The sequence below is a fragment of the Cygnus olor genome, chromosome 3, assembly GCF_009769625.2.
Source record: "Cygnus olor isolate bCygOlo1 chromosome 3, bCygOlo1.pri.v2, whole genome shotgun sequence".
Taxonomy (NCBI): domain Eukaryota; kingdom Metazoa; phylum Chordata; class Aves; order Anseriformes; family Anatidae; genus Cygnus; species Cygnus olor.
In genome coordinates this window covers 72,005,849-72,019,031 of record NC_049171.1, presented here as the reverse complement: position 1 = coordinate 72,019,031, position 13,183 = coordinate 72,005,849, and the positions used below count along the sequence as shown (strand labels likewise).

Sequence of the window (13,183 nt, the reverse complement as noted above, 5' to 3'; positions counted from 1 at the left end):
ATAGCTTCACACTCTGAAAACCAGCTTGACATGGTTTCATTAGGACTCTTACATTCCTTTTTTACAATAGAGTCATAAATAATTGCTTGGGAATCTATGGCAGCAATAATCACATTGCTCATGTTCATTGCCTTACATATTATCCTGAAGACACGTCCATTATTCTGAATTTTACTAGAATTTGGACTTGGGTAACTTCTATTTACTGTGAGAAGGAGACAGGCATCTAAACCTAAGTCATTTTTCTGGCCAAGCACTCTCTCTGTATTTGCATTTAACAAGGCCCAGGGGATTAGGAAGGATGAAAGATGTTAACCAGTCTATACCACCAGCTTTTGCCCAGGATCCTGTCTTAGCAGAGCCTCTTGCTTTGAGCCTAAGGCTTCTGAGTCTTCCACACCTAAGCCTCAGGAGCCCATTCATTTTATCTCAGCTGTAAAGCAGGCAACTGGAGTAATGAGGAGAGAGAACCGTGACTGCGGTTGGAGGCTGTCCTCCCATGTGAGGCAGGGAGATTTTCTCTTCTAATCATCATGAGCCCTTGATCTACCACTTCTGCAGGATATCTTTTTGAACTCAGAATATTGACTGTCTGCAGCGCTCTTTCCAGCACTTGGTTCTTTTTCAGGTTTTTATCATTCAGGGATACCCTGGTGCTGACTGCTTCATGTGTTTTATAACTTTGTGTTTTAAATCTGAAAAAGGTGAGGACCTGACAGCAAAAGGGAAAATTATGCTTATTTTAAAGAGATGTAATAACCCTAAAGGATGACAGAGGTTTGCTGACAGCATAAAGTTTCACTTACTCCCTTTGATCTGATTTCCCTCTCTGAAAACCACACAGAGAAGGCAAATCTTCAGTAGTACTTAGCTCAGGCAGGTAGGAATGAAGGCAGAGAGAATGGGAGTCTATGTTAAGATTATATATTTACAATTTGTAAGGAATTATTGCTCCCTTTTGGGCTCAATATCATTCCTTAGCTTCTACCTCAGGTCCTTAGCCTCTATCTCAGGTCCATCACCTGACAGTAGAATGACTTTAGGGTGTTTTGTCCTTGCCTCCCTGATTAATTGAGATCTCTTAAGATCAGCAGAGAACAGGTGCTATCTGGCAGGGAAGAGTCTGGGATAAGAAAGGTAAATGTTAAGCAGAACTTTAAGACCAGGCCAGCACAGTCATCTCAGTGCTTCAGACAGACGAATGCAGGCCAATACTTCAGTCTTGTACTTCTGCCTTAGCTGAGTGTTGGACCATGCTTGTAAACTACAACCCTAATGTAAATTTAGCATTACTGAGAGCTCGGCTTGGATCAGGGGGAAGAACTGAGTTCAGTTTTGACCTAGAACAACCAGTACTTCTCAGAGAACTCATGGACTCAGAAGGAAGTTCAGATGTGATCTCACTCCTCTGGGAAGAGGCTGTGCGAACTGAGAAGTACAGGCACACCTGGACCCTGCCAGTTGATCTCAGGGCTACAGAGCAGCTTTGTCATTGTTTAATTTCCTAGTGTAGACCTGCCTGCTTAATGCCATGTTTCTATTGCTCTTCATTGGTTCAGAAAAGTCAACAATAGAAATTACTTAGCCTCCCAGGAGTTTTTCTTAGATACAGTTGTAAAGGTTACACCATCCCCTCTAGTTTTGCAGACTTAACAACCTTGACACTTACTGAACAAATAGCTTTGTTTTCCAAAGTGCTTACATTGCTGCAGTAATGATGACTTAAAACATTTATCACAAGTGTTGGTTTGGTGTTGGTTTGTTGTGTTTCACCTGTTCCTTGGTAACTGCTGAATACTGTAGAATATTCTGCTTCTTGAATGAACACTAATATTTTTGAAACAAGGTCAAGGTCCTTTGTGCATGTATCCTCTTTGACATATTCTCTGGCATTTCTGGTACATTATAACTGTTGGTGGGATTTTTTGTTTTGTTTTGTTTTACCCTAGACATGATTTCTTCATATAGCTCCCTTTCAACCTAACTTTGATATGGAGACTCAGGAGTCAAATCACCACTGCAAATGGGGTACTAAGTGATTTGTGAAACAGTGGCTGGATCTTAAATATTGCTGAAGTGCCGTGCTTCCAAAATGATAACTGAATACTAGAAAGGGTGTTCAGGAAAATAATGCACACATTCAATTACTGTTTCTTACTTTGCTCTCTCCTCTTAATTTCAACAGGGCCTTCTTATTCACCAGTAAAGACCAACAGTGTTTAACATTGGCTGAGAACACCAAAACAGCAGTGATATTCAGAAGAACAAATGCAGTTCTTTATGAAAAAAGACGTAAGTTTACATTTTGATATTATTTCTCTGAGATATCCTTTTTGAGTGAGACTAACATAACGCTATTGTAGCTAGGGCCACATCCTCACTGGGTCACACAAAGTGGGTAGATCAGCCCTTATCTAATACCACATTTCTGGCACATTGCTGGAAAAGCAAGTGTCAGCTTCTTTTCCCAGATTAGTGCTCCGGCAACTTCCCTCTTCCCTAAATTCTGGGGATCCACAGGACACAAAAAAACACTGGTGGCTCTGAGAACACAGATAGTGCTAGAAGTAAAGGAGGTGCATAAGGGTCCCTTCTCTCCTTTTAAATCTGCCACTAACCTATCTTCTCTGCCACTATCATCTTCTCTGTCTCTGCTGAGGGTACTAGGAAGAGCTACTTGTACTGGCAATGATTTCTAAGACAGACCTTTGTCCAGTGGAAAACTGGCAGAAACTACCAAATAATTTCATACGCATCTCTAAAATAATCACAGTTTACCTCAGGGGTACTCAAATTAATTTTATTTTAGTTTCATGCATTCTCAGAATTATTCATGTGTATGATATAATTAATTGATGTGGTGGTATTTTGGATTCTCCTTTTGTATATGTTTTTTTTTTTTGTCAGTTTTGTCATAATTTAAAATTTTTTGACTACAGTGCATATGATTTCCTATTCTATCTGGCAAATGCTAAGTCTGTCTTTAAGAAATGGCAACTATCCGATTTTTTTATCATCTCTTTAAAAAAATCTATCACCTTATGCCACAGGCAGACAAATGATTGGGTTCTAGGACTATTTTTGACTTATGTAATCAAGCACTGATCTCTTGCTATATAGAGGGAAGAAGGAATGTATTTCATTTTTAATGTAAGTTTCATTGTATCATTCTCTGACTTAATAATGCACCAAAAATAGCCTTACTGATCAACCAGACGTGAGATAATCAGCTAACCTTTTAATAGAATCAGTGATGCCCTCTGTTAAATGACTTTGTCATCATTGCATTTCACCGTTTGTCAATTTGTAAATTTTAAAAAAATATATTAATACATTTGAGAATGTTCAGAAATTGGAAACTGTGGTAGGTAACACGTATATGGCCCCCTTCAACAAAGAAAGGAAATGAATTGGTCTCTCAGGTGGTGCAAATCATCCAGTGGTCTCAATAAGCCAGTTTCTTAGCAAAAGTCAAGACTCACAATAACTAGACTGTAAATATCAATTTGCTCCACAAAACTGCATTCTTACTCCTCTGTTGGCTTGCAAAGCCTTGAAAAATAAGGTAATGTTATGTGATTAGCTCAAGTCAGATTTTACACAGTAATTTAATAACTTTATCTGGGTTGCAACTGAGCAGCCAAATGAAATTTTATTCAGATATGGTGGATATAAGTTTTCACAGGAAGGTGGGAAAGCGCTGGACCACATTGCCCAGAGAGGCTGTGGAGCCTCCACCCCTACAGGTATTGACTGCACAAAGCTCTCAGCAGCCTCATCCAGCTCAGAAGCTGAGTGGGGGTTTGGGCCAAAACCTATGAGGGTCCTCTTCAGGCTAGTATTTTACATGATTCTATGTATTTTTTCTCATGTTTTTATAATCTTTGAGGAGATGTTTGATTTTTTCTCTGACTTTAATGTCAACTCATAATTCAGTTTTGACTGCTCAGGGAGAACTCCCAGAACTACTATATTTAGTAGAACTACTATAATTAAAAAAAAGGAAATGTAATATTCAGTTACCTTTATTAACTCACTGCCTGGCTTGAAAATCTTTGATGTTTTAAATGGTCAGATCAATATAGGAATTATTTTTTTTGGCAGAGAATTTATTTTTACCATCTGCAATAACTAGAGATAAAGCTCTGAAGCCCATAGCCAGTTTCCCTTTTTGTATATATAACTGATAGATAATTTGATGTTTTGAACATAAGATGCTTTTATTATAGCATCAGAAGCTGGTGGGAATTTCCCAGAACCATGATTAAGTAATACTAAACGATCTGCTGCAGAATACTAAACAATCTGCTATTGTAGAATGAAAACAGAATGGATCTATTAGCAAGTAAGAAAATTCAAAAACTGAACAAATAACTTACTTTGAAATACTCCTTAGTGATTTTGTTTCAGTACTGTGATCAGAAGACTGTGATTCTGGCTTACCCTGTCATTTTTGAGACGTCATTTGGATTCACTGGCACTAGAACCTGGATAACAGTCCTGCAATATTCAGAGATAATCTGTTATGGTATCTTTCTGTGATAATAGGCATGGATTTTAATTTCTTGATATAAAAAAATGCAGTTTTACTGAGCTAGAATGTCAAAAATTTGCACATCTACCCAGAGAAAGCAAAAGATGTGCTTCATTTCAGTTGTTCTGTTTTCTGGTTTATGAGTTTTTGGTTACTGGTGGGGGACATCTCCAAGATTCCTACAAAGCATAATAAAGTCCTGACTACGCATATATATATGCATGACTGTGTATATACACATAAGTACAGTAAAGCTGTGGGAAAAGCTGTGAAACATCCTTTCTTGGATAGTTTTGAGATATTAGATAGTGCGTTAATGTAGCCCTTGGTGTGTATGTGTCAGATAGTTTCTCTGTTGCTCATCTCTTCATTCCAGAGGGTCTTAATTATGTGTCCATTCTAATGATAACATCATTTAAATCAGTTAAAAAAAAAAAAAAAAAAAAAAAAAAGAAGAAGAAAAATGAAGCTTTTACCTAGACAGACCATTTCACTGTCCCTAGGACCTGCTGCCATCTGGATACTTCAAGGAAATTCCTATCACATGACCAGATATTTTTGCAATACAATTGCTGAAGCCTTTATTAATAATAACAGTAATAATAATAACAATAATCACAGAGTTTTCAGAATTATTTTTCTTATGGCATGTGGTATAGAACAGGAATTTAACCTTCTCTGGGTTATAGAAAGAGTCATAAGAATTAAATCTAGTGTTTGGGGATTGCTATGCACATACCTGTTTGTAAATAGTTAACCCAAGGGAACATGGGTTGAGTTTGGGGATCAAAGTTAGTTATTTGTCATCAGACAGAAAGAAACTTAAAGGTTATATAAACGGTCAAAAGTTTATGCAAACAGAAAGAGTCAGTGTTTGACTGATTCAATGTTCAGTTATTCAGGTTTTTAATGTTAATTTATTGCAAAACTGTTTGAGGGTTCCAAATGGCTTCCAGCTAAAGTTTCTAGAGTAAACTTGCCCATATACATACATTGAAGTGAAGATAGGCCTAAAGGTAGCCTCATAAATCTAGTTCTAAACTACCTGTCAGCCCACAGAAGATCTGGAACTATTTTCAGATTCAAGTGTCAGTTCTTTTCACTTTTGTTAAGGCAGATCAGTGTAAAATGACAGTCTTTCTGCAGGTGTATGCTAATCTTGTGCTTGTACATCAGCTTTGGAATAACAAATGATGAGAAAAGCTGTTGCAAAACTGGATCTCCACAAATATCTGATTTGGGTGTAGCTTAAAAACATTGAGATTGAGACGAGCCAGGTCACAACCTAAAAGAGAAGTTGCTTTATTGCAGCTAGAAGAGAGGAACTGGCTGATGAAACATATCCTGTGCATAGAAAAATGTTGAAGGGGGGGGGATGTGAAGAATGCCAAAGTTCCGGTTGGGGGGGAATAGAATAAAATAAAAAATAAAAAAATAGGTTGTTGTTTCAATGCAATCTATATTTTTAAAGTAAAAATGCTTCATGAAGCCTGTCTTAACTAAACACATAAGTGACTAATAAAAATGATTTATTTCATCTGCTAATAAACACAAAAGGTAATTGCACTAAGAAAAATCTGGGAATCTCATGGCCAGCATGTTTGGACTTGGGGGAAGTCGGGGGGTGGGGGGGGAGGGTTATTGATAGATTTTGCCATTTAACCTTTACTGGCTGTTTGAGAAGAGAACAAAGTTGACATTATTCTCAACTCAGAGACAGTGAATGTACAAGCACTGAGACTGCACGAGTCTGCACTGTGGACCAGGCTTGAAACAACTTTTTATGACATATTTTTTTTATACGTTAATTTTAATGATGGGTTCTGCACAGAGTACATTTTGGAAGAATTGTGCACTAATCAGTGTTAGGGAAAATTAATGAGGGTTTGAAGTTCTGCTTTGCTATGGATGCGTGATATTCCTCACCCACTCTTTTGCTTTTTTTCCCCATAACTTCACTGAGGATATTCTATCGCTATAGACTGTGAGGCTTTTTTGGAAGTTTTCTTTCACGTTAGGTCTTGTTAACAGCATGACCCTGTCAACAGTTGCACTAATGCAGCTGTGCAGATGCTGTGACAAAGCCTTGGGAAAAGAAGATGCAGTGGGGAGCCAGGAATACCTGAAGTCAGTATTGCTGCTGAACCACATCATGTAACCCACTGCTTTGGGCAGAGAAGCTATTGAGTTTCCTGCTTCTTTCTCCAAGCTAGAGGACATACTGCCTGGCAGTGACTCTCCCTAAACTGCAGATGCAGAAGCTCCAAGGGAACTTGCAGACATCTAAGTCCATTTTGCTGTGCCTTGGCAGAGCCACCGCTTGCATGCCAGCTCTCATGTCACAGTCATCAGCTCTTTGCTTGGAAAGATGGTTGTTCAGACCCCCCAGAGAAATCTTAAAGGCTGCAGTAGATTTGTGGTTGCTCACTCCTCCTGCCAGGAAAAAAGCGACAACCTCGAGATTTCAGGTCCAATTTTATGTAAAAGTTAATAATTTAAAAGAATTTAATGTTTTCAAGGATACCAATGCAAACATCAGGCTGATGTCAACATTAATACTCCCCTTGACTATTATAATGACAGGGTTTCATTGGTAATTCTTTCTCTGCTTTTTCTTTTTTTTTTTCTTTTTTTATTTATTTTTTTTATGAAGTGACTACTAAGTTTTGAAAGCTAAGGGTACAAAAACATGTATAATGTGCACTTTCAACCAACTGTCCATTTTATCTTGTATTTTATCTTGAATTTTGAACTTTAATGAAAAAATTGATTCTGTATATGCTAAATTCCAAAAGAAATGTGATGATACTGATTAATTATGCATGTGTCATGTCAGTTTATCTTCTAGAATGCAAGGAGGGGAAAGGGGTGAATTACAGAGGAACAGAAGCCAAAACTCAGAAGGGTGTGCCATGCCAGAAGTGGTCTGACAGTATACCCCATAAACCTAAGTATGGCCTTTTCATATTTGTATTTTCATGTTTTTCTTTAATTTTGTTAAGCCATTTATATGTGCTGAGTAGTCTTATAAGCACTGCATTTGGTGTTCAAGTTTTTATAAAATAATTTCCTACAATAATTTTCTTCTTTAATCTGAATTGGAACGCAGACACCTGCAATTGGGGCTGAATGATCAAAGGGGACTTTTTCAGTCTTGGCAGTTGCGTTTAATTTTGTAGTCATTACATGAGCAAAATGATAGACAGGGAAGCTGTTGGTTCTGCTTCAATAAGGATTTTTCATTAATCTCAGCAGGGCAATTTCTTCTCCTGGCTGAAGGTATAAAATGAGACTGAGTACATCATTCTATTGGTGAATCCATAGACAATCAACAAGGCAGTATTTATTGTATTTAATGAAAAACAACCAACCAGGTTTACTTAGCAACCGTCTACTGACGCATTCAGGTCAGAGAGAGCTCTCACATTTCAGCAAAGTACTTCTCATAGTATCTCCTGGAAACATGTGCCAAAGAAGACTTTTCTCTGTGTATTAAAAAGTACCTTGGCTGAGCAAAAACTACTGGAAACTGGATAGCTGGAGTGAATGCAAGTATTAAAGACTTTGCTGGCTTTAAAAACAACACATTTCCTGAATTATACAGCTACGGCACTGGTAACCCTTCAGTTAAGGCACTCAGTAGCTGTTAGGAGACTTCTAATGAATGACATCTTCATAATGGTCATCAGATACAGATTTCATTTCTAGAGTCCTCAAATAAACAATTGGGTTATTTCCGTTATTCTCTAATCCCATTTTAATTCTTTTTCAGTTATACACCTGAAAAACACCCTAATGCAGGCCTGGAAGAAAATTACTGCAGAAACCCTGATAATGATGAAAAGGGACCCTGGTGTTACACAACAGATCCTAATACGAGATTTGATTACTGTAACATCCTAGAGTGTGAAGGTCAGGATATGTATACAAATTTTTACCCCTTTTTGGAAGATGTGTTAGATGTGTTCAAGACTTTGAATTTATTCTGACACTTTTATTTTTAATTGAAGATTTGTTCCAAATTTGAGGTTAGTTCAGCCTGGAAATTTCCATAAAGTTTTTCAACAGCAACCACAAAGATATCAAAAGTCTGCCAAAATAGCTATACAAACAATTTTTACTTAGTCAAAAGAATGTTATAAAAATATATTCTTATATCTTAATCCTAGAATTGAAGCAAATGATGGTTGCTAATGCAAAAGTCAATAAAACATGATAGGAGCAAGGCATAGATTTTCAGTTATAACTCAGAAGTTTTAATTCATCTCTTTCAAGAACTATAGTCTGTATTGTATTTTTTAAATGGAATACTCTAAAAGTAATCAAGTAATTTAAGTCAACTCACCTAGAAAAAGAAGCTTTTACTTTGCCAAAAAAGGCTGACTTTCAGCCATGGGTTATGACTAGACTTGATTGTCAAGTGAAGTGGGTGTGAATGTTTATGGATCAGTTCACAGGAATTTTCTGTTTCTCTTGTCTTCGTTCTGCCTTGTTCCTACAGTGGAATGCATGCACTGCAGTGGAGAAAACTATCACGGAGTAGTTGCAACAACAACATCTGGACTTGAGTGCCAGCGCTGGGACTCCCAGCAACCTCACTCTCACGGATACCTCCCTGAAAAGTGAGTCAGACTCTGTGATGAGACATTTATCATCAAGGTAGCCTGAAGACCACTTTGCCCCAGACAGGCTAATTGTTACAGCTAGCCATTAGTGACTTTATTATTTCTTTTTTCCTGTTCAGTTTTCCAGAGAAGGATCTGAAGATGAATTATTGCCGTAATCCTGATGGTGAACCCCGGCCCTGGTGTTTCACTACCAACCCGAATAAACGCTGGGAATTTTGTGACATTCCTCGTTGCAGTGAGTCTGACTTACAGAGTTCTAGACACGAATACATCTAGACACCTTCTGTTCAGGGTGGTGCAAAAAGCTAGAACAAACAGAAGAGCCACCCCCACCCTACCCCCCAAAAAAGAGGAAAGAATAAGAAACACTGACTTTTAACTCAAAAAAACAGGAAAGTAAGGAAAAAAAATGAAATTACCTTGAAACGAGCCTCTGATAGCTCTTCTGAGGGTAGAGATTTCTGTCAAAGGTATTCCTTCTGTGTTCCCTTTTTGATGATAGTTCCATTCTTTCTGAAAAACTTTTATGTTTGTTGTTTTATTTGTTTGTTTGTTTGTTTTTCACTTCTGGTTCAATTTCCTTTTCCCCTGAAGGCCTGGCCTTGCCACCATACTTTTCCCTGGGACTTCTCACCAGACCTCATCCTTGTCGCCCCTAACTCTCACCAGTTAGAGTACACCTCTTTTATGTTTGCACCAACACCTGTATCTGATGTGCCTGCCACTTTCACCCCAGTTTTCTTCACAATATTACCATTTGCTCACTTTCCAAATGTGTTCTGATGGGGCTGCTAACACTCTGTTGTGTTGTTTCCTGGCTGCTTGTAAAAATGTTAAAATCAAAGACAGAAAAGATAAGAAAATCTTTTTAGATATTTTCTGTACATTTTGGACTTCCCACACATTTTCGTCTTTAAACCTTACCTGCCAAAAAAGCTATAAATCTGACCTAATAAAACTCTGTGTTTAACTTTGCAATAGCAACACCCCCACCAGAACCTGCACCAGGACGTCAGTGCCTATCAGGAAGAGGAGAAGACTATCGAGGCACGATCTCTGTTACTGAATCAGGAAATACCTGTCAGCACTGGAGTGCTCAATCTCCTCACAGACATGCTCGCACTCCTGAAAACTATCCCTGCAAGTAAGTGAAACCTCTCCTGTATTCGCTGCCCATGAGAAGTATCAAGGCACAGAATGACTTCATTTTTCTTCAACTGTGTTGCAGAGTTTTCAAGCTACACCAGTGCCAATCATCTTTTCAGTTGTTTTTTTCACACGTTTTCCTATTTTTATTCACTTCTTGGTTTTGGGTACTAGCATGTCCTCTTCTGACTTTAAAGCTCTGCTTATTTATCTTTTTCCCTCTTCAGTTCATCCTTTTACCGTATTGTTGCTTGAGCAAGACTATGTAAAATAAGAAAGTAATTATTATGATACTTGCTTATGGCTAGATACTTTCACTCTATGTTTCTGCTGCACTGTTCTTGGCCTCAAAGTACTACATGAAGTATAATCCTCAAATCATCTACCCATCCAGCAGGTGTCTGGTTTAGCACATCCAAAACATCAGTGCATTGCAATTATTCATCTAGTAAATGGCATCAGTAAATGACTATAGCAGTTACCCAGATGTAAATACAGCAGTAAACTGTGCAGCAAGATACATTCCCTCCTTGTTCATAACCTTTATCAAGTTTCCATGAGAGGCTTTTCCTGGCCACGTTTTCTGTTTCAGGAATTTAGAGGAAAACTACTGTAGAAACCCTGATGGTGAGAAGATGCCATGGTGTTACACCACCAACAGAACTGCTCGGTGGGAATACTGCACCATTCCCTCCTGTGATGGAGTAGAGCAAGACACTGCTGGTAAGAACAATGGGAGACATCTGCAGTAGGGAAGTGAAGTGTTGTTGAGGTTTTTTTTGCAAAACAAACTTAGGTGGCCCTCTGCTGAGTTGTATTATTGCTGTAACTCTCAATAATGTTATCTAGTAGTTGAATTCCTGAACCCGGTGTGGAGACGGGGCTGGTATGTTCAGTCTGATGGAGAAGTGCAGAGAAAGTATTAAGCCACTTATTGACCCAACTTGGGAAAAATTACAGTAACAGACTTATTTGTCTTTTACTGGATGGTGGTTCCTTCCCCTTCTAAATTTTAAATGTTCCATGAAAAAGTTAATTAGCTTTACATGCAAGTTCATTACAAATTGAGTTCAAAGCAAAACCTAAGGTAATTTATAAGCACTGTACCTAGGCTTCATTAAAAGCAATCAAAAAGATATTCTCCTTACAGAAAGTACGCTTATTTCACATGCAAATGTGTGGTAGTCACAGACATTCCCGTAGTCTGGAGAAATCTTGATCCATGTGTGAATATTTTGATTGTTAGCTGAAATAAATATGCATGCGTGACAGTATAATTGATGTACAAGTGCTTTAAATCTAGCATATCATGAAATTTCACAAACATTTTGGAAGTCTTCTTTTTGATCTACAGTTTGAGAAAGATTTTTTTACAGGGAGCATGCTGTGGCAGTCAGTGAAGTATTCTGGCTTGCTGTCTTCTGTTGGCTTTCTGTGTTCACATATAAATATCCAAGTATAAAGATTCAAGGGAAGCATTTTTGTTATTCACTACAGCTGTTGATGGGCCTGAGCAAGCTCAAATTACTGAGGAGTGCTATCGAGGCAATGGTGTGAGTTATCGTGGCACAACGTCTTTCACTGTCACAGGAAAGAAATGTCAAGCCTGGAACTCAATGTCACCACATCGTCACAATAAAACGTCAGATCGGTTCCCAAATGCGTATGTGTATTTCCCATTTCCATGTTTCCTTCATGAATGACCACTCATAAACACATTTTTGTTTTTAGCACCTTTACACAACAGTGATTTTAAAGTTGACAAGGGAGCATACTTGATAAAAATCATTCCTTCCTTTTTTTCTTTTTTCTTTTTTTTTTTTTAATGTGGAAAGATTATCTTTTAATATAATCTTGAAACAAAACACAGTTGTTACTATTATGCTTTAGAATGTTAACTAACTGTTTCTATATTGCTTTTAAAGAAATAAAAAGTTTTCATAAACTTTCCCTTACACTGAAACAAACTATTTCTATACATTAGTTTATTCCTGAGTCTTTGCTTCCTAGTCTGCAGTTCATTAGAGCTTTGTGGAACAGATGAGTGACTTTCTTATTCCTAACACTTAGTATTTATTTATTCTGAAATTTAAAAAGGTATGTCTTCCTCAAAGCTATTACTATATTTATAAAAGTAAAAAGAATTAGAACTTTAATATACATATCTGCATTTTCTTATCTGGATTTGTATTAGTACTATATGCCTTCAATAGTGAATGAGTACTTGTCATAATTAAATTTTCTTTCATAATTAAATTTTAATTTCAAAATTATTTTTTTCTTGATTTCTTTATGCTGGAAATAAGATTTCTATTAGACATTGTACATGATAAAAGATACACTATCTCTGTTCCAGTCCTGCTTTCTAAAATATTCTTTCAAGTTCTTCTCAGACCTGTGGCATGGATGGGCATGTGATATGCTTGCATTTGTAGGGACCTGAAGCAGAATTATTGCAGAAACCCAGATGCTGATAGCCGGCCGTGGTGCTACACCACTGACCCAGGTGTGAGATGGGAGTACTGCAACCTGAAGAGGTGTGATGACAATTTACAAATCACTCTACCGAAACCTCCTCAGACAACTCTGGAACCAGATCCTGGTGAGAATACTTTCTGCTCCCCTCAGGAATAACAGTAAAAAGCAAGTTGCTTTTTATGCAAAAGTCATAGAATTTAGTGAGAATGAAAGAGAATTCTAAATAATTACAGAATTTAATATAATACCTTATTCACTCTCATCACTTAATGAACTTTCTTGCAGAATTTTATAGGATATTTTCTGTATTCAGTTTTAGATTAATATAGGATCTTTCATCTATGATATCAGGCAATATTGAAAACACAAGGAAACAAATGGCTGATAGTCTCTACAC

At 37.4% G+C, this 13,183-nt stretch overlaps 1 protein-coding gene across 1 annotated transcript in view; it reads left to right on the top strand.

The window, feature by feature from the left end:
• PLG (plasminogen) overlaps positions 1 to 13,183 on the top strand; it is a 29,661-nt gene that overhangs the window by 3,194 nt on the left and 13,284 nt on the right. The window contains exons 3-11 of the mRNA XM_040552545.1: positions 2,186 to 2,292; positions 7,371 to 7,485; positions 8,307 to 8,446; positions 9,036 to 9,156; positions 9,279 to 9,397; positions 10,144 to 10,306; positions 10,901 to 11,031; positions 11,806 to 11,971; positions 12,744 to 12,910. Of these exons, the coding sequence (XP_040408479.1) occupies positions 2,186 to 2,292; positions 7,371 to 7,485; positions 8,307 to 8,446; positions 9,036 to 9,156; positions 9,279 to 9,397; positions 10,144 to 10,306; positions 10,901 to 11,031; positions 11,806 to 11,971; positions 12,744 to 12,910 (1,229 nt within the window). The remainder of the gene's footprint in view (positions 1 to 2,185; positions 2,293 to 7,370; positions 7,486 to 8,306; positions 8,447 to 9,035; positions 9,157 to 9,278; positions 9,398 to 10,143; positions 10,307 to 10,900; positions 11,032 to 11,805; positions 11,972 to 12,743; positions 12,911 to 13,183) is intronic.